At 35.3% G+C, this 22,418-nt stretch overlaps 1 protein-coding gene and 1 non-coding gene across 2 annotated transcripts in view; both read left to right on the top strand.

The window, feature by feature from the left end:
* LOC150087884 (uncharacterized) overlaps positions 1-22,418 on the top strand; it is a 295,573-nt gene that overhangs the window by 46,258 nt on the left and 226,897 nt on the right. The window contains exons 9-11 of the mRNA XM_090369951.1: positions 2,477-2,580; positions 5,608-5,705; positions 8,095-8,164. Of these exons, the coding sequence (XP_090226077.1) occupies positions 2,477-2,580; positions 5,608-5,705; positions 8,095-8,164 (272 nt within the window). The remainder of the gene's footprint in view (positions 1-2,476; positions 2,581-5,607; positions 5,706-8,094; positions 8,165-22,418) is intronic.
* LOC150087885 (U6 spliceosomal RNA) lies at positions 4,440-4,541 on the top strand. The gene has a single exon (XR_016546812.1). It is a non-coding gene; the product is annotated as a U6 spliceosomal RNA (small nuclear RNA).

Here is a 22,418-nt window from a genome sequence, read left to right as displayed (position 1 = left end):
TGGCACTATCAGCATTCTTTATCTTTTTTCTTTAAATTTGTATCATGCTCTACTGTTTATTCTGATGTATAAGACACACCACAATTTTAGGGCAAGCTATTTTTAGATAAAAGGTGCATGGTATACACTGGAAAATATGTTCTATATAAAACTAATGCAATTTCTATTATAAAAATTAGCTTTTACAGATATAAACGGCTTAGTTATATAGCAAAAATTTCAACTTCCGAGAACTGGGAATGAATTATCAAAAAACAGTGTGGTATTGTGTTCACATTACGATATTTTCATGATACGATGGTGTCTCTTGAACGAATTAATATCTAAAGGGGGGTCCACTGTACTAGATCTTGACAGCATGTATAAGTATTTCACGGGAACACCGAGTATAAATTACTTTGTGTAAATTAAATTACTAAACTGAAAAAAATGGTGTTGCCTGCTGTTAACAGTTGGATTAGTAGTTCCACTTAGTTTTTCAGATCATTTTTATGAAGTATAAATGTATGGCAGTGCAGCAGGAAATCAAATTTTACAAATGGAAATACCAACAGTCATGCTGATTTCCACTCTGGAATTGTGAAGGAAAGGAAAAAAACAAACTGCCCACCATTGACTATTGAATATAAACATTGATTTAGTTTTTCAGATTGTTTATATGAAGCATAAATAGATGGTACACTGGTGTGCAAAACTTAAAAGGACCAACACTATTTCTAAAGGTTACAACCACAAAATCTTTACTTAAGATACTCTTTACTGATGAGAGTAGATTCAGTCTTAGCAGCAATTCCGGACATCAGCTAATCTCGCGAGAGGTTGGCACATGGTATCACCCCACAGACATCACTGAAAGGGATCCATATGGTGGTCGAGGTGTTCTTGTCTGGGGTGGCATTATCTTGGATGGACATACACAACTCCAGATACTGGAAGGTGGTATCTGAAAAACACTTAGCATTTTATACCAACTAAAAGGTACTGTAACTGGTGCACGCTACTCTACTGAGGTAATCCTTCCCCATATGCATCCGTTCTGAAGTGCCATTGGCCCCGAGTTCATGTTTATGGATGATAACGCCCCATCGCACTGCAGCTGTTGATATGCTTTTGGAAAGTGAGGACATTGTACATATGACTTGGTCTGCCCATTACACCGATCTAAATCCCATCAAACATGTATGGGATGCTCTGGGGAGATGCCTAACGGCACATCCACACCCACCAGAAAATGTTCACCAGCTGCAGATGGCGCTGACAGAGGAATGGACGATGTTACCGCAAGAACTTATCAACAACATTGTTCTGAGTATCGACAGGCGGTGCAAAGCCTGCATCGACATTAGGGGTGGCTATATCTCCTACTGAGGACCACCTCTTCTCTTTATTTCATCTTTGGCAGTGATGCATCTGTATCATGGCAGCCAGTGCTATGTTGCCATTTTTCAATAAAGTTCTTCTGTACTGTTTTGTTTCTGTTGTTGTGTTGGTGTTGTTTCCTCCATCATTTCTGTACCTCACAAGGTTCCTTTGGTATGTTTTTCCATATCCAGGCCACTCATATGAGAAGATACAGGTGAAAACCTGACTGGTCCTTAAATTTTGCACACCGGTGTACTACAGTAATTGTGCCAGCGCAGCAGGAAAAGAAATTCTGTAGCCAGAAATGCTGACAGGTGTGTTGGATGTGACATTGGACTAGAAGTAGAATTTTATGATCTTGCAGTGAGTATGACATTGGACTGCAAAGGGTTAATGTGAACATAATTGGAATAACAGAAATGTAGTGTCATTCTAATATACTGGATGCAGAATGTGAATATGGTAAGGAGACTGTCAAAGGGAAGGGAGTTTTTGATTTTACAAGGGAGTTTTTTTTTATTACAATGCTCTTAGATATTTTGAAGTTCTTTATAGTGGGAACAAATGGTAATTGTAATAAATACAAATGTTAAATGGGAGTTGTTTGAGGAAATTATTTTGAAAAACACTATTTTAGAGCATTTTATACCAACTAAAAGGTATTGTTCAATGTTAAAATCAAAAGGGATGTCAAAAGAACTTGATCCAGAGAAGAAAGATGCATGGAATGTTTACAAATTATTAGTGAAACCCAAATGCTACAATAAACATATATATTAGTTTAAAATAAACTTACTTAGGAGAGGCATTCTAGGACAGATTATGAGAATGTTTTAATAACATTTTATAAAGTTATGTCTTTCCCCAAGAAATTGGAAACATTTTATTTTCAGACTCAGAATCCAATATGGCAGGGAGAAAGAATTGTTCCACCCTTTTAAAATATTTTGTAACCTAAGGAAGTTGAACTACTTGCATCCTTTGAAAATATTTTAAGTGGATTTTATTGTAATATAAACTGTTTGACTTTGAGACAGATCATCATTTATGGTCCTAATTTTTGTGATTTTTTTTTAGTAGTTTGAAGTATTACATGTAAAATTTTTTATTTCAGTCCTAAATATTCGTTGGATGTCAACTATGTTGTTTTCTGTGGCATACATTTCTAATGAAAGTGGCAATGAAAAAATACCCCATCTAGTGCTTGTTTCTACTCAGGTAACTATTCTGTTCTTCATGCGATAATTATTGAACTGATATTGCTTTGTTAAATTTTGAGACATGAAAAACTTTCCAAAAAATATTGTTTTTTTATAAATTTGTTCTGTTTTTATATTTATTTAATTTAGAGTAATTTCATGATTTTATAATAATTAAATAAAATTGTCTAATATAGTTAGGAAAGAATGTTACGTGGTTGTTTTCCATTAAGATTATTACTATAATTAATATACCATACATTATTAATTATAGTAATAATCTTAATAAAAATATACCAATCATATACCATACGAAATTAATAAAATAGGTTATTAAGCTAATCGCCTAAAATCACTATACAATTTAAGGTGATGTTTCAGGCATCTTACTGACACCCATGTTTGTTTGTTTGTTATTTGGTTTTTAGGAGCATTAGAAACTAAGGCCATATTGCTCTGGGGATATGCGGTGGTCATTCCGTGACCTTTCCGCATCTTCCGTATTTCGTGGTCATGGGCTCGAACCCCGGTCTAATCAAGAAGCGTGTGCTGTGCACTGCTGCTCCTGCCCACCTGGCTAAGGCTGACACCCATGCTGCTGTCAGACTCCTCTTGCCGACGCTCCCAGATATGCACTTCAAGTTTTTGGGAACATTATCAAGAGGAGTCTGACAGCAGCATGGTCTAATGATGGGTATTGGTAAACTGTCTGAAACGTATGATTTTGTATAATCATATTAACCCCAGGAGTTAATGAGTATGGGCTTGGCACACCCAGGGTCCTGAGCTGGATATCATCATTCTTCTTTTTCTTGGTGATTCCCTTTTGACTCTCTCTCTCAGGGTAACTCGAGAATTTTTTTTTTTCGCTGGTGCAGCATAAGCCTCAGGCTTCCTTCCACCATATAACTAATAATAATAATAATAATAATAATAATAATAATAATAATAATATGATCTCAAGAACCATTAGTGCAAGGGTACCACAAGGGGTGGGGGAGATTACTTTACGGAATTTTATTCACTGCCATCATTGTAGCCTTCATTGAGAACAGACCCACTGTCTGTCATATGCTATGCTTATGATTTAAAGATGCTAACCCAAATCAATCAAAGAGACGATGATATATCAATGCTAATGTTAATGCAAGTCTCAGTGACCTCAAACCATCTCAAATGCTTTAGGCTCTCCATCAATGCATCTGAATCATCCCAGATTACTTTTTCACTGAAAAATAATGAAACACAGACCATAGCTATTATTGGAGGATCCCAGATACTAAATGTGCCCACACACATCTAGTATCTGGGATCTAATTTTTAAAGAAATATGCACTTACTTTATAAATCCTTGTCAATTTGCCTTGATAGGAATAAATATTATTTATTTATTAAAAAAAAAAAAAAAAAAGAGTATATGGAAGAAGAGTAATGGGCATAGTCTTCAACTCCAAGTTGATTTTGCACTCACATTGAAAAAACATATACTAAGTACCATTGAATGCACTGGCTAGCAAAGTGCCAACTCCTCCTGGTCCATGAGTCCTGTATGATGCTGAAGTCTGCGCATCGAATGCCCAAACTAATGTGAAGCATATTTATATTGAAGAATATTGACTGGTAAAGTGGGCCACCCAAAAATTGAATTTTCCCTCTCTATAATGGACAACAGCAATGGCACAAGAACTGGGGCTAAAGTGGCTACCAAACCTGTTTGAAGACAGAAGACTTGTATTCACTACTTAAAATATTAACTGGCATTATATTGGAGACCAGAATATGGAACGTATATTTATGGTGTATCCCCCTTGCATGCCAACTTTAATTATGCATTCTAACAGGCTTTGCCTCATCAGACTGTTTCTTACCAAATCAGAAGTACTTGCTTTGGCAGTACGTATACTAAAATTGGAATGATATAGAGAAGATTTGCATGGCCCCTGTGTGCTTGACAGAATCCAAGAACTTGATGCTGATCTTCATCTATTTGCCACAAATGCAGCTTATAGGCACCATCTGCTTCTCATGGCAAGCTCCCCAGCTGACTCATCATCATAACTGTGTGGACTGAGCCATTCAATACTTGCCATCTTGTATCTGGCTTCAGCACTTCCAGCTGTGGAATGACAACCTGCTATAATCTCAAGCTGGACTACCTGCATCTGCCAGAGTGCTCCATACTACTATTAAGGCTTCTCCCATGCACAAATTCATGTACCTTCCAATTGTTACAGGATATGTAATTTGGTTTTCTAATTCTACATGTGCTATTTTCTAGAAATATCATTTACTTTGTAAACCATGAGCAGCTTCACGTGATGGGAATAAAGATGATTTTTTATTAAAAATATACATGGAAGAAGAGTAATAAATAATATATACTATAGCTGTAATTAAACTGAATGGTTACATTTAGAGAATGTAAAACTATATTAAGTGTTTTATAACTAATATTACACATTATAATAATAATATAGATGGAAAAAGATGGATTTGATTCACCTGATCCAACCCTTGGTTGGAACAGCAAGGAAGATACAGATAAAGTTATAATCTTAGTAACTAACTGATAAGGACATAACTGTATTTATTTTCACTTCTGTTAATTACAGAAAAAGAAGAAAAAAATTAATTCAAGAAAAAAATTGAATGCACCTGAAATGTAATTCACTGAGTATATTAATTAACTTATATTTTATATTGATATATCACTAAAGAGGACTCACAGAGCTTATCCTGAACAATTGGATGAATTATAAATATTCTAAATTTTATAACCATTAAATTACACTTGCATTGTATTGAGGTGTTCTTTTCGTTGATTTTATATGTGTATTTTAGAGACCATGCCTTTCAACTATCCATGTTAGTCATTGATATGATAACTTGTTATTAACTTTTATCACATAACAAATAAAAATTTATTCTGTGAAGAAGATTTTTTAATTTAGTGGTTTTTTTTTTTTGTAAAGCATCAAAAATTTACTTGTCAAATTAATTTCTAATTTTTTATATTTATTTCTTTATTTTTATATTTTATTTACAGAAAGGTGCAAATGTTATTTTTACCAATTATAATGATATCTGTTTTGGAGGAGGATTTCAACAGAAGCCACATTACTGGATGCTTCATCAGCTTGAATGGTAAGACTGTGTCACTGATTCAGTATAATAATGTAATAAGATTGAAAATACTTTTTTAGTTTTTAGGCAAATTTTTATTCTCAAACATAAGATTATATACATAGCAGTAATTGTGGTGATGGTTACCAGCTTTTTGCATAGGATGGTCACATTAAACGGTCAAATGCATGATGCTGGCACCCCCTTGAAATGAAAGCATGATATGTTTAGTTACTAACCTAACCAAATTAGAATTTACATATGAGAATTATTACCAATCTAAGAATGACAAATTCTTCTTAAATAACTTAAATAATGATAAGTTGGTCATTTATGCTTAACCTGTTTTTTTTTTTTTTTTTTCATGAGGAAGTCATTTTGAGACCCCCCTTTTTTGCTATTATGTACTCAACAAGTGCACTCAGGTTTGCTATTCTTTTCATGGTAATTTTTTTCCATAGTTTTTCTGTTGAAAAAGATTTAAAATGATCCTTGAAATAGCAAATTTTTGATTTTACGCAGCTGCTAGCAAGTTAATGAAGGAATCTTTCAAATATTGAAAGACCTGCAAAGTTTAATGTCATTTTGAGACCCCTTTTTTCACTATTATGTACTCAACAAGTGCACTCAGGTTTGCTATTATTTTCATAGTAATTTTTTTCCATAGTTTTTCTGTTGAAAAAGATTTAATTCTTTTTCAACAGAATTTAAATCTAATTCAAGGATCATTTTAAAATGATCCTTGAAATAGAAAATTTTTGATTTTACACAGCTGCTAGCAAGTTAATGAAGGAATCTTTCAAATATTGAAAGACCTGTGAAGTTTAATGTTCAGAATTTAATGTAATTTAATTTAATAGTGCTTTCCACTTTTCCACAGAAAAGTGGAATGCACTACTTTTTATACATAATTTTCTTTCTGATATATGTGTTGAAGGGCATATGAAATGCTCAAGTATTATAGTATGAATTAAAACAGTTCTCTGTATGAAAAGTAATGAAAAAGTTTAAGTGAATTAACTGCTTAACCATGCTTGCAATAAATTTTGATAAAGAATTTTAGAAAAATGTGAAGAAATGTAGACCAATTGAAGTTATAAAAAGTTATTGTACGCTCAGTTGAGTCGGTAGTTATTTTAACATTAAATTTTTACTTTCCATGCAGAAAACATGCTCCCTCTCACCTCCGGGTTCTTTCCTGTGAGCAAATGCAGAATATGAGCAGTGAAATTAGGAAAAAATGATATTCTAGTTAGAGTGCAGCAAAGTCTATGTACCAGCATATTCAGAATTTCAGTATCAGACTGATATTGAACTTGCACAAGTATGGAGAGATTTTGTACTCTAATGAGTTTCATATAAATTACCTCTAAAGAGCACATCCCTTGCTCAGAGGTGATGCCATCCATTTACAACTTTGTGAATTCCTGCAAGCACAGCTACAAATTCTGCTCAATATTCTGTTCATGGATGATGCTCACTTTATCCACAATGGTACTAACAAAAAGAAGTTTCACTTTTGGATGCAAGAAAATCACACAAGATAGCAAAATGAAAATTTAACTACTGATTTTAATGAACATGTATGGAGTATTATACTAACAACTTCTTAATTGAACCACATCATATTGAGGGACATTTAGTCCCTCAATATAATGTGGCATATTACAGAACTTTTCTGTAAAATGTATAGGGTGTGCATCTTGTCACATGAGGGCAAATGTGGATGCATGATGGTGCACCTATTTTGGCATAGGAATTCTTGAATTAAAATTATCAAGAAAGATGAATCTTTTGAAGTGGACTCGTGGTATGGCTGGGTTGATTGCCTTAATCAAGCCTATTACTTTCCTTCCTCTGTAGTTGCATGCAGTGTAGAGAGTATACCAGAGTGGAAAGATAGAGAAAAAGAAGCTATAAATGAAGCTCCTGTTTTCCCCAGAAATGAACTGGTATGCATGCAGTTACCAGTTGGTCATTCTGAAAATTTAGGTGCATGTAAACTTCTAAGATGATAATAATAAACTGAAGGTGAATTTAGATTTATTCTGTGTTCATTGTTACTGTGTTACACTAGCATTTAACGACAGTATCAAGTTGACCTATGATTTATAGCACATTTTTAAAACCAAATCACAGCTGGATGTGCTCTTGAAGTTTGCCAGTGTGTTGCGAACACCCTGTGTATATGTATATCAGAAAGTGATATGTCATCCTCCACTTTGTAAATATGAAATATCCAAACAGTGGAAAAGCAGTAGAAGGGCAACAAACTATTATTGATTTTGCAATCATTATTATATCCTGTTTATCTATATAAACTTTAGAAAATACTGAAATTTTGACTAAATTGTATATAATAATATAATTGCATAGTATGATGCTTCATCTTCAAGTTTTTTCTCACCAGGGGAATATTAATATGTGTCTCTAGTAGTTCTTTGGAAACAGCAGTATTAGGGAACAGCACTGAAAATAAGGTATGTAAATGTTACAATAAACATGTCAGTAATATGCATGGTAATTATCATTTAGGAGATTTTATACTCCAAAATTTAATGTTATTTTATAATACCATTTTTTTAATTGTCTCATTTATATTCATCTGCCCCTCATTTTCTTATTTCCATGAAAGAATGACACAAGGGACTGATAAAGATCTTTTCAAATGATTTTGAATGATCCAGTCTCAAGTGAATGTGTAGGATATTGCTTGAATATTTTTTTTTATTTTTTCATCTCACAACTAATACAAACATCCCATTTTAAATTTTGCATTAACTACAAAGGTAGCCACGGTTTAGTCCCACAAATAATCTAGTATTTAAAACCATTCAACTGAATAAAGTTTTTGGAAGTTTAAAATAAAATTTACTCAATTTACATTACTCCATATTCAGATCGAAAAAATTATTTTTAAAAGCATTTGGAAGTACATGAAAACTTTCTGAAATTATCCTTGTTTCCTCTGTGGCTGTCGTTGGATTTGTGAAATCCAATCCTTTTGCATTTTATTTCACAAATACAGCAGCTTTTGAAAACACTAGCTGCAGAGGGGACAGTAATCTAAACGAGTGCCAGTGTATTTTTGCTTCATAATTTCTTTCAGTCTCAATGCAGTATAGTGTAAATTGAGTTAAGTTTCCACTATACTGCAATAAAAATTGAAGTCTGCTGTTAAAAAAAAAAAAAAAAAAGAAAATAAAAGTGGGCTCTCAATTATTCATAGTTATGGGAAATCTTAATTATTCATCAGACATGGGAAAATAACTGGAAGTATACAAAAATATATTTAAAAAAATAATAAATAAATAATATATATACATACATACAGTACAACTTGGATAAGAAGTTTTCCAGTGGACTGGAGGTTTAGAACTTCTTATGCGGGAATATTTCTTAGAAGAGAAAATGACCTAAGAGTATGAAATATTAACTACACAAATGAAAATGAAAAGGTACACATACATAAGTTAAAGTTGATTTCAAGTACTATTTCAGAATTTATAAATATTTTATTCTATCTGTGCAAAACATTTTAAAACTGAGGATTTCTAATTGCTTAACATTCTGTTCATTAAACTCATTACCAAGTTGGAAGAATGAGCTCCTTTGGAGTTTCAACATACCTTAAAAAAGTCACAATTACAATAAGACAGAGAACAATCCACTAAGTAATTTAGAACTGTTCAGAAAAATCAGAACTTAATAGCAAATGTTTCACTGTGCTTCATGTGGTTGAAGCTGTCCAATTATGGATATAGATGAAAACAGTTGCAATATGTCACTTCCGTTATATCCAAATTTTTACACTGAACGCATCAAACTACGGAAAATTCACTAATTGAACAAGTTAGCGCATAGCATAATTTTAGTTCGTTGTAAATCACTAAAGTAGGTGGCATCATTTTTTTGATATCTCATATTGTGAATGCCTTCACAACAAGTTGCCCTGATATTGAACTACCTAGAATAAGCAATGCTTTGACACTGGATTCTCGAATATGCAATACTTTGCCTCTGTGGATTCTCGGCAGAAACCACCCCTGGGTATCTGCCAAAAATAAGTAATATTAGTCTTCTCAGTGGTGAAGCATTGCTTATTGGAAGTAGTGCAATATCAGGGAAACTCGTGAAAGCATTCACAATATGAGATGTAAAAAAAAATGCCATTTTACCTACTTTGGTGGTTTACTATGAACTAAAATGATGCTTGGCAATAACTTGTTCGATTCCCAATTGTTTATATTGTTTAATATTTTTTAATATTAAAAATAAAGAATTTCTTTATTTAAAAAATGTATTAAGTGGGAAAATGTCATTATAATAATAGACTGTGTATTCTTTATTACGAACTTTTTATGTGTGAAAACTTTTTTACCCGGGAAACTTCTTACTTGGGAAAATAATACATTACAATATATAGAGGTGAAATTGGGACTTAAGAAACCAAACCTAGTACAGGGGAAAATTTCTTATCTGAGTTCTAATATGCCGACCGGGCTAGCCGGGCGGGTAAAGTGCCTCTCTGGCAACCCAAAGGTCATGGGTTCAAATCCCGCCTCGGGCTTGGATCAAAGTCCTGCATAAACCTTGGGAGGTGCATTATGGCCACAGAAGCCGATACGCCAACAACTACCAAAAAAAAAAAAAAAAAAGTTCTAAAATATATATATATATATAAAATGATAAAGATGCAATGAAATTACGAAAGTCTTATCAAACAGGAATGAGCTATAAGAGTTAATGCAAAATTTATAAAATGTATATGAGACAGGGTTATGGATCTGGCTACTACGGTAAATGCAGAAAGGATTCCCAACCATAATGAATAATAGACAAAAAAGGTAAAAATCAGTATATTTGTGTATATGGTAGGGAAGTTGAGCTATCAGGTGTTATAACCATGGAAGAATAAGGAGAAGTAGTTAAAGTCTTAGGACACACAGCTTTAGGTTCTTACAATAATTATGCCCTTATTAATTGCATTTTATTTTTATTTCAGGAAAATTGATTTTTTAATTACATGTTCTCCCTATTCTTCCATGGTTATTACACCTGATGGCTCAACTCTCCTACCATATACACAAATATACTGATTTACCTTTACCTTTTTTGTCTATATATATATATATATATATATATATATATAATAATATAATATATAAAATATTGTATTAAAGAGTAAAAACAGAAAGTAAAAAAGAGTATATTAATTATAATATACATATATATATATATATATCTTCGTATACCTTCCAGGGACAGAAGAGCATATGTAGTTTAAAACTTTCCTGGAGGAAAAACTGCTATAATTTGCTTACCCTAGCTATGCAAATTGCTAACTGCCAGCTGAAGGGAAGATTTCAGTAGTAATTGCAAAACAGCCATATGATCTTGTTTAGTCTAAAGCTGAATAGAAGTGTAGAGTGTCATTAAGAGTATTAAATAATTATAAAATAAAACTTTGAGTGAAACTGCAGATGCTAGTTTTGAGATGGAGATGGATATATAAATTATTTTTTTATGGTGATGCTAAACACCATAAAAAAGGTGTAGGAACATATATTACTTTTGTACCACTGAAGGTATTAGTTGACTTCGGACTTTAATTTCTGTAGATTGTGCTTTGCATGGAATACGGAGGAAGGCTGTTCCAAAGAGTTTAAGTAGAGAGGATAAATGAAGAATAGGTAAAATTAACTCTGTGAGTTTCAATTTGAACAACAAATGGATATTGAGCAGTTGGGGCATGTGTTTGGGCTGATTTAGAAGACAGAGGTGGAATTACAGATGCCAATTCAGAAGAAAAGTGCCCATGGAAAAATCTGTAGAAAAGATGTTACAGAAGCCGATTGTCTGTGTAACAGAGAGTGGAAAGAGTTTATAAGAGATGGATCATTAATTAACCTTACTGCCCACTTTTGGATAGAATCCAGGAGCTTGAGAGAAGTTTTGGGGATACCTAAACAGGTGTGGGAACAATATTCCATTGTAGAGCAGATCTGAGATTTGTACAGATTCAGTGGCTGTTTAAAAGAAAAATAATGCTGAAGGTGAAAATAAAAGCTTTTTCAATGCACAGGATGCAATATTTATAATATGCTTATTCCAAAAGTGGTTAGAAGTTGGAGTTATCCCCAGTAAAGGTATCCTTGCAACATGGTTTAGTTAAGGGATTGTGTTTAACTAACCAGTAAGCTATTTTGACACAATTACTCATGAGCTGGATAAAGGGGAACAATTTTGACATAGTTTATTTTGCAAAGCATTTTACTCAATCCCAAATGAGAGGTTACTGTATAAGCTGGAACATGCTGGGACTACTGGAAAGATTCTAAGGTGGATTGCTGGATAGCTGCAGGTCAGAAAGCAGAGGGTTGTGATTGATGGATATTCTTCAGTAACATCAGGAGCAGGGTGTCCCAAGGATTGTTTCTTGGACCACTGTTGGAGTGATGTCAAAATTTGCAGACGATGTAAAGATTGGTAGAATAGTTAATGATGAGCACCAAGCAGTGCTCCTTCAGGATGATTCGAATAGTAGTAGTAGTAGTGGCATGTGATGCAAGAAAGCAAGTGTATGAGCTTATGCAGCATCAGCCAAAAAAAAGGGGAAAAAAAAGAAATCACACCATTCCTTCCAAATGCCTCTCCAGTTCTTCCTTAAATTTATTCAACCTATCAACTTCCACAACGACAGATGAAAGCGTGTTCCAGCAATTAACCACCCGCTGGCTAAAGGCAAATTTCCGCACATCTCTTCTACATCTGTCCTTTCTTAATTTGAATTTATGCCCCCTTAGGTTCATAATCTGAACAAGTGGAAGGATCCCATCAGAATTCAGCGTGCTCGCTCAACCCATTCAAGGCTTTATACATCTCAATCAGATCACCGTGCAGGTGCCTAGTCTCCAGCCACTGCAATTTGCAGAACTTAAGCCTCCCTTGGTAAGAGGATCCCTTCATCCCCCTCCCCAATCTTATTGCCCTTCTCTGTACACGCTCAAGCAAATCTACATCCTTCCTAAAATGAGGCCTCCAGACCTGTACGCAGTACTCAAGGCGTGGCCTGACCATTGCCTTATACAGAGGGATAGTCACCTCCTTTTCCCTGCTAGCAAAATTCCTATATATCATTGACAGAACCCCATGACCTGCCCTGGCAGCCTGTCTGCATTGCTAAGAAAACTTCATATCTGACTGCACAATTACTCCCAGGTCTTTTTCATTTTCTACCACTTTAAGTGTAGTACCACACAGTTGGTACGTTTCTCTGGGGTTACTTCTACCTATATGCAATACTTTGCATTTGTCAAGTTTAAACTTCAGTTGCCACTTCTTAGCCCATCTGCCCAAATTATCTAGATCCTGTTGCAGTAGCACACTGCCATTACTGTCATTAACAACCCTGCCAACCTTTGTATCATCTGCAAACTTCGACATTAAGCCTGATATACCTTCATCAATATCATTGATAAATACACAAAACAACAGTGGACCCAACACCGAACCGTGTGGGACTCCGCTAATAACATTAGTCCACGAAGAGCAGCACCCATTGATTACCACCCTCTCCCACTTGGAGAGGGTGGTAATCAAATAAGTCTTCTCCCACTTAACCATCCTTTTATCCATTGTAGCAACTTACCCTTAATACCATTCTGCTCCAGTTTGTTCAATAGTCTTCCATGTGCAACAGTGTCAAAAGCTTTCCTGAAATCCAATATATGATATCAAAATTATTTTTTGCATCCAGTTCCTTTGTAACCACATCATAATATCCTATCAAATTTGTCAGATAAGACTTTCCCTTAACAAACCCATGCTGTGTCTGAATTATTGCTGCAGTCTTGTCTAGATGATCCTGCAGTGCATCTTTAACCAGTGACTCCATTATTTTACCCGGAACAGAAGTTAAACTAACTGGTCTGTAATTACTCGTGTCACCCTTCGATCCCCCTTTATGAATTGGGGATACATTTGCACATCTCCAGTCAGTGGGAACCACCCCTGACTGAGTCCAAGGATGCTCTCATAATTATGGCTAAGGGTTTGCTTAGCTGCTTTGTCGCTTCCTTTAATATAACTGGATAGATCCATCCACCCCATGTGCTTTTCTTATGTTTAACTTCAACAATTTCTCCTCCACTTTGCTGTCAGTTATTACAAAATCATTAAGTATCCTGCTACAATTTGATAACCTTCTGCCATTTTCAAACCTTAATAATTCCTCATGTGTGAATGTAGATGCAAAACACTCATTCAGTTTGTTTGCTATCTGAGTAGAATCATCAACAGTTGAACCATCAGTGTCAAGTGGACCAATCAGATTCATCCCCTTCCTTTTAGAGTTTATATAAGTAAAGATATCCTTTCTGTTTTTCTTAGCATATTTTGCCAAGGATTTCTCGTAATCTGCCTTCGCCTGCCTAACCTCCTTTGTGACCTGATTACAGACTAGCTTATATCTGCCATAGGCTTCTGAGTCGCTTGATAATTTATATGCATCCCATGCATTTTTCTTCTCAGTTACGAGTCTCATTAGTTCATTTGACAACCATTTAGGCCTAAACCTTGAACAATATTTCTTAATAGGTATGAAACTTTTAGTAGCATTCACGATTAATTCCTTGAATGCTTCCCACTTAGAATTTACTGTTGGTAACAACATCAGTTGATCCCACTGTACAGAATTTAAAAATTTTCTGAGACCACTGTACTCACCTTTATGGAAGCAAAAACCCTTTCCTTTACCTCTGATTGTAATTAAATCTTTAAGTAAATTCGATATCAGTACACTGTGATCACTGCCACCTAGTGGTTCCTTTATCTGGAAATTCTTAATACATGAATAATCACTGCTGATAACCAGATCAAGAGTATTACTCTCTCTGGTTGCCTCTCGAACATCCTGCTGCAGAAAAAAATCATCCAATAAATCCACTTTTGTCTGACTAGTGAGTGAGTTGAGTGACCAACCCACAAGTTCCAGTCAGTATCTGGGAAGTTAAAATCCCCCATTATAAGACATTCTGATTTACTAGCCCACTCTATTTTCTGTACAATTGTTCATTGTACTCATTCGTGTCATTAGGCCTATAACAAACTTGTACTCTTATTTTTGTTTTCGCAGTGCTTATGTCACACCAAACTGACTCAGCAGTGCACTGTTCATCTATATCAACTAGGTGCACTTCTTTTGATTTTATGTTTTTCTTAATTAACAGCATAACACCTCCTCCCTTTCTATCCTGTCTATCCTTTCTGTACACATTGTACTCCCCAAATTCCAGTTCTGCATTCCTTATATCTGTGTGACACCATGTCTCTGCTATCCCAACTATTCTGCCTTTGACATCTTGACCAACACTTCAAATTCATCAAATTTATTTACTGTACTTCTAGCATTGGTATACATGCTCCTATTCCTAGTTACCCAACACATCCCATATATCCACCTATTTCACGATGACTGCCATCCGTCCCTGAAACCCCCAACACCCCTCGCTCCCATTCGCTACTTATTCTAATAGAAGTTGTGCAAGAATCGTCTTCACCTCTGCTTGCGGCTACTGTTAAACTATTAGTCCTTGTATCCCCCCCCCAAGCTTGCAGTTTTCCGACCCGCCTAACACTGCCTTGATAGCATCAGCAAATATTCTTGCACCCTTTCTATTTAAGTGTATCCCATCCCTGTAGAAACAGTCTCTCCTGTTAACAAGTACAGACCAGGCTGAAAAAAATTCTATCCCTTGAGCCTTGCACATCTTTCCAGGGCCAAATTGATCAACAAGGCTCTCCTCATATACTCCCTTCTATTGTGTCTGGGCAGAATTGCAGACACTTTCAAATTCAACCCTAATTCCCGGCTTTTTTTCGACAGTGACCTGTACTTGTTAAGTAATTCTGCTGGTCTCCTACTCTTAATATCATTAGTGCCAACGTGTACAACTATATCACCTTTTGTGCCCTTAAAAGATGATATCCGCTCTACAATGTCATCAACCTTTGCCCCTGGCAGACATACCCTGGTCCTGTTCCACCTATCCTTTTTACAAAGCATGTTCCCCATTTCCCTGACAATAGAGTCACCAACAACTACTAGTTCCTGTGGGACCAGTGCATTCTGCCTTGGGGGTTGCCGCTGTGTTACGTGATGACCAAGTGCAATCTCTGGCGTTGATGTGGGCAGCCGAGAGCTTGATGGGCTCCTCAATTTAGATCCTTCGAGGGCATCGGCCCTGTCCTTCAAGCTTTCATATAGGCCCATAACAACGCTGAGTTGTCGCCTGATTTCCTTACACTCCTTACATCGTGCACACACAAAGACATCCCCCATGGCAATATCATGTTCCGTTCCAGAGAGTTCGGCAAACATTTCACAAGTTGCACATTTTTTTAGGCTGTGATGCGTTTGAGAATCGCCCCCCTCAGTTCTCCCCCGAGTCACAGCACTCCTGCCACTTTGTGCCCATTGCTTTGCTGCTCTAGTTTGGGGCATGACTTTTTAAATTAATAAGATCAATAAATTAAATTAATTAAATGTCAATACTATGCTATATAATAGAAACAGTGAAGCGTATTATGCTATATAATTATATGTTAGAGCTACCTAGTTACCTCAATTAAAAATTTGAATTCCCTACCACTATATACAAAAACAATGGCTGCAAGATTCGAATGAAATAACGGTTTTACATATATTAAGTAGTAATCCACAAAACTCTCTATCTAAATTAAAATAAAAATAACCAGCGTAACTATAACTATAAGACTACATATTAAGTACAATATAAAATAACAATTATGTAAATGAATAGGTGGCAAGAATGGTTACAAAAGTGTAAATGGTTGTTTTAATGCAACAAAATGCAAGATCTTACACTTGGGAAACCCTGACTGGACTAGCTGGTTGGGTAAAGTGCCTGCCTGGCAACCTGAAGGTCGCAGGTTCGAATCCCGCCTCGGGCTTGGATCAGAGTAGAAAATGCAAAAACCTTGAGAGGTGCAGTATGGCCACAGAAGCCGATGCACCAACAACTAACAAAAAAAACAAAACACTTTGGAAAAAGCAACCCCAAAAGAAATTATACACGTGGTGGGGTTGAATTAAAAACAGTAGAGGAAGAAAGGGATTTGGGAATTATGATATGAACAGATATGAAGTTTTCTGTGCAGTGTAAACCGGCAGCCAGGAAAGCCCATGATGTCCTATTGATGATTTATTGAACATTATCCTATAGAGATAGGGAGGTCATAATCCCACTGTATAAGACAATTATAAGACTGCATTTGGAATACTGTGTCCAAATATGGAGCTCTCATCTGAAAAAGGACATTGAGGTTCTTGAAAAGGTCCAAAGTTGGGCAACTTGCATGGTGAGATTGGCAAAAGGGTGACTGTACAAGGAAAGACAGATCATTTGGGCTACAGAGCTTGGCACCCAGGCACCTCAGTGGGGTTCTGATTGAGGTATAGAAGGCTTTGAGATGGGTTATGAAATGAATAAAGGTAGAATTTTCACTGTTATAAAAAATTCTAGACATAGGGATTATGAATTCAAATTATAGAAAAGAGGTTTAAACTAGGTTGGAGGAAGTTTTCTTTTATCCATTGAGTCATTGATTACTGTAACAAGTTTCCTCCACAGGTAGTTGATGCTAACAGTTTTAACCAATGGTTCCCAAACTACTGAGATGTACAGACCCCTTCAAAAATGAAAAAAAATTTACACACCCTCTATATATGCATATGTTTCTGTGTGTGTGTACGTGTGTATATGTATGAACACTGGATTTTCTGAAAAGAAAATTCAAAGTTAAAGTTTTATGTTTAAAACAACTCAACTTTATTCTTATTTTTACATAAATATATAATAATAAGTTTACTTATCATCAATTTGCTATACATGAGCGAATAATTTGACCAGTTCCAGAGGGTCGTTTCGCAGATCCCTGGAACTGGTCTACGGATCCCAGTTTGGAAACCACTGGTTTAAACAGTTAACAGTTATAAAAGCCTATGGCTTCCTTGCACTCTTTAGTTAATACTAGTACTGATGCTAAAGATATGTGACTTTATTTGTAAATCTGATTGTTATTGAAGATGAGTATCAGAGCAGTGCACATGAAAAATTAATCAGCACTAAGTTTTAGTAGGATTGGTGAGACGGTCAGTTCAGCTATAATGCAGTACATGTGTTCCTAAAAATTTCCGCATTATGGTATTTTGCACGTTAAATTCCAGATAGGGATAGGGGAAGAGCACTCAAAAAACAATGTTCAGCCTGGTAAGTAAAACACTAAAAAATAGTTAGAAACCCAATAAAATTGCTAACACAGGTTTAAACATCTTAAATTTCTAATAAATAAATAAATAAATATTACAGTAAATATAGCACTTTATCTTGACAAGATATGAAGTTTGCTTGATTGATATTTCTGTTTACTGACATTTTTTTTTTTTTTGAATTGTAAAATTTAAAACAGTAGAAAAGATCAGCAGTCAATAATGACGAATGTGAGATGCACAAATTGCACAAGTGAGACAAATTTACGAAGCTTAAAAAATAGGAATAAAGAGAAGATTCTGAAATTTTATTTATGTTTTTCATATGATTGAAGATGTCATGGAAGGGGAAACACATTGTTTTATGGTAGTGACCTCCAGAAATGTGCTCCTCTGCTCACACTATCACACCTCACGAAATTTCTGTTCGAACAGAAAAAATGTGAACTCCTGAAAACATGAGTTGGCCTACAGTATCACATGTTATCTTGTGAATACAGCGAATGACAACACTGTGTCTCCGACCAATACATCTATAGTAAATTGGAAATATTTGGTGCCGAGTTTTGCGTTCACCTAGTGTTACTCATAGATGGAATTGCTCATGAGCCAATGCAATAACACATTATACTCGCATTGTTCCCTAATATATCAGTCGCGTTGGAGCAAATTTGCATTGCAAAAATGTGCATTGTAGCAGAACTGACTGTACCTATGTTTTCTTTGTCCTACTGGAGAATTAGCTGGGGAGCAGCATTTTAGGAATTAGTGGTGGAGCATTTCACAAATTGAAAGGACAAATGTAGCGTGTTATCATCAGCAGAACTATGGGCAAGATTTCTAATCAGTGGAAGGAGGTGAAAAAAACATTGAAAGACAGAATTCTAGTGATGTCATTGACAGTATTAAGTAATTATGAAATGAAATTGCAATCAAAAACTGCAGAAGCAACAGTTTCGAGATGGGCAAGAAGAAATATAACTGGTTTCCATATATATGGTGAAATGTTGGTGTGTGAGTTATTTGATTAACCGATTTTGCATATTATGTTAATTGCTGGCATGCAAAATGCTGTAACCTCCAAGGTATAGTATCTTGAACATGAGTGAATAATGCCCATGTGTGTGTGTGTGTCAGAAATAACAAATTATGCACTTCCTTCCTCAGAAAGGTAATTATCCAGTTGACCTTTGAATTTTTTCAAACTGCTTGCCTCAACTACCTGTGGAGGCAAATTGTTCTAGTAATTGATGACTCACTGGATAAAAGAAAACTTCATCCAATCTAGTTTAAACCTCTTCCCCTGTAATTTGAATTTATGCTGATGTCATCATCATTGGAAATATAGAGTATTATCCAAGACAGTATGTAGCAAGAGATGTTTCAGTGTGTTAAGACTGACACTTACTTTTAACCACATTCCTTTCTGTATCTAACTGAACAACATGAAGGAGAATTACAGTTTGGTAGTTCTTTGATAACTCATTCATACAGTGCAACTCTTACAGATCAATGACAAAAAAGACTGCAGCACACTGCTGTAGGATCGAAGGGGTATATTTCAGTGTAGTATTTGAACTCTAAATTTGTATGCTTCAGCAGATTTATGCTGAACTGTGTATAATGTATTTCTTTCAGTAATTAAGTGGTGATGTATGGAAGTAAAATTTCCATTTAAAAATATAACTTGTTATATGAACCTTTAACACCTAGACTTGGACTGCATTGCCCTATGCAGTACAGCATTGTAGGGCTACAGAATTATATTTTGATGCAGTAGTTGAAATCAAATTCATATATTTTACCGGGTTTGATTTCAACTGAAGAAATTTTTCTACCCTCACTGAATGCTGAGTATTTGGCATTTTGCCTTGGGCTTATGTTCAACTTAGAGATAAATACCACTTTCCATAATCTTGGCTAGATAGATATCTTTATACATTTGACAAAAAAAAGATTCAGATAAAGACTCTCACTTATAAAAAATGTTTATTAAACATAAATATGCATAGTTTAATTTCTGATGCTATTAAAGCAGTAGAATGTGAGGTTAACAAATTAGTATTCTATGCCCCAATTTTGTATACAGAGTATTTCAGAAAATTATTATTACTGAATAATAATTTTTTTTATCACAGTCTAAAAGGTGTAAGTAATTAATATCAATCTTTAAAGCCTGACAGTTCTCTTATAGGTTCAGATGTTTTTAAGGTACAGAGAGTACATAAATATTTTGATTGATAATTTTTAATTAATACATAATTAAAAATTATGTATTAATTAATTAATATTTTCCTCATGTGAGAGTTTAGATGCATGTTACGCAGCAAAAAAATGGTGGGGATGAGGGTGCCATAGCATAACTGATGGTTTAGGCATTCAGAAACTGAAAAATATTATATACCTAATTTACTATCAGGAAAGTGCATATCTATTGCACTTTCCTGATAGTAAATTACTTATATAATATGCAAAAGATTCATACAACTCATCACTTCATGTATTGCATAGGAGGCAGCTAAAATCTTCAAGAAAAACACATATTACCTCCCAATAGTGAGTTTTCAAACAGAATTAAGTGTTTGTTGCAAACAGGTGTCCCATTATCCTTTTATAAAGCTCTCTTTATTTATTTATTTTTTTAAAACTTTCTAAACACAAGCTTGAAGTTTATTGATCTAGCCATTAGTGAACCAAATGTGAACCACATTTAAAATTCAAAATATTTTGCAAATCACTAAAGCTAGATTGCAAAAATAAAATTTATCACTGAAAATTCAATAGGCGCAACTTAGTTGTACCACATATACCGTATTTCCCCATGTATAAGATGCACCTTAATTTTGGGGCCCGAAATTTGAAAAAAAAAATGTATTACATAAAGTTATTGAACTCAAGTTTTATTCATCATAAAATTCATACAACTCCTCATCACTGTCAAAACTCCCATCCATTAGCTTGTCCTCATCTGTGTCTGATGACGAATCACTATCTTTATATATTGCCTCGTCCTCAGTTCCATCTATGGCATTTGAAATGCCACACTTCTTAAATGACTTGACAACGATCTCAATCTTGATATTATCCGAGGATCTTTTCACCCAGGTGCAAACTTCTCCTATAGTTGGTTTCTTCACTCTTCCTGCTGGTGTCAAATTGTCCCCAAAAGACTTCATCCATTGGTTCCATTCGTCTCTCATGGCAGCTTTGAAGGGTTTGTTAATGCTGACATCAAGTGGTTTGAGCTGGGATGTCAAGCCTCCAGGTATGATGGCAAGTTTTGTTTTTTGCTCTACAGCAATCTTCTTTGTGTTTTTTGTTACGTGTGCCCTGAACTGATCAAGCACCAATAGGGCAGGTTTGCGTAAGAGCCCACCTGGTCTCCTGCTCCAAACTTTCTCAAACCAGATCTTCATCCCATTCTGATCCATCCAACCCTTGTCATGAACATGGACAATCACTCCTTGAGGAATGTCTTCTTTTGGCATTGTTTTGCGTTTGAAAATCAGCATAGGAGGCAGCTTGGTTCCGTCAGCACAAGAAGCTAGAACAACTGTATAATGGCTCTTTTCATGTCCACTTGTCTTCACAGTTATAGTTTTCACCCCCTTCTTATCAACAGTTCTGTTACTTGGGACATCAGATTGAAGGGGGACTTTGTCTAATTTGCAATCTGTCCCAACTCAAACTGATCTGTCTTCCGACATTGAATGACAAAACGATGAAATTCAAGGACCTTCTGCTCATAGCTTCAGGCATCTTTTGGGCAAGTCTGGTGCGTGTATGCATGCTTAGTCCATTCCGTTTCATGAACCTGAAGCACCAATTGTGTCCTCCTTTGAAATCAGTAACTTCTTTTTCCTCAGCAATTCTTCTTTCCTCATGCTAAACCATCTTTGTGGACACAGGAATTCCAATTGCCCTTTGCTCCTCAATCTATATCTTCAGTTCCCTCTCTAAATCAGGCCATTTTGCTGACTTGCCTCTAATGGCCTTCTTCTGCTGTGGCGTTTTCATTAGGGTTTCTTCTTCCTGTAGCCAGTCTCGGATTGTTTTCTCAGTTGGAGGAGGTCCAAACTTATGTTCAGCAGTACGATTTAAATTCACTTTTGCAAACTGGATCACTTTTAACATGAATTCAGCACTGTACGAAAATCTTTTCTGAGCCATTTCTGGACAGAACGTGGCAAAACGTAACCTAATATACCGGTAACAAGTGTGAAACAATGAGCACAAAGACAACAAGCGTGAAAAAGTGGGAAATGCAAGTAAAAAAAAAAATCTACAACCACTATATAAGACGCACCCAGTTTTTAAACCCCAAATTTTTCGAAAAAAGGTGCGTCTTATACATGGGGAAATACGGTAAGTGTTACAGTAAGGTCTCTGTTATGATCAAGTTACATCATATTATTTTCATGTCCTCAAATTTAATTCTGTAT

This window comes from Mastigoproctus giganteus, chromosome 3, assembly GCF_048544385.1.
Source record: "Mastigoproctus giganteus isolate SK-2022 chromosome 3, ASM4854438v1, whole genome shotgun sequence".
Classification (NCBI taxonomy): Eukaryota; Metazoa; Arthropoda; class Arachnida; order Uropygi; family Thelyphonidae; genus Mastigoproctus; species Mastigoproctus giganteus.
This window is presented reverse-complemented; position numbering and strand designations above follow the sequence as displayed.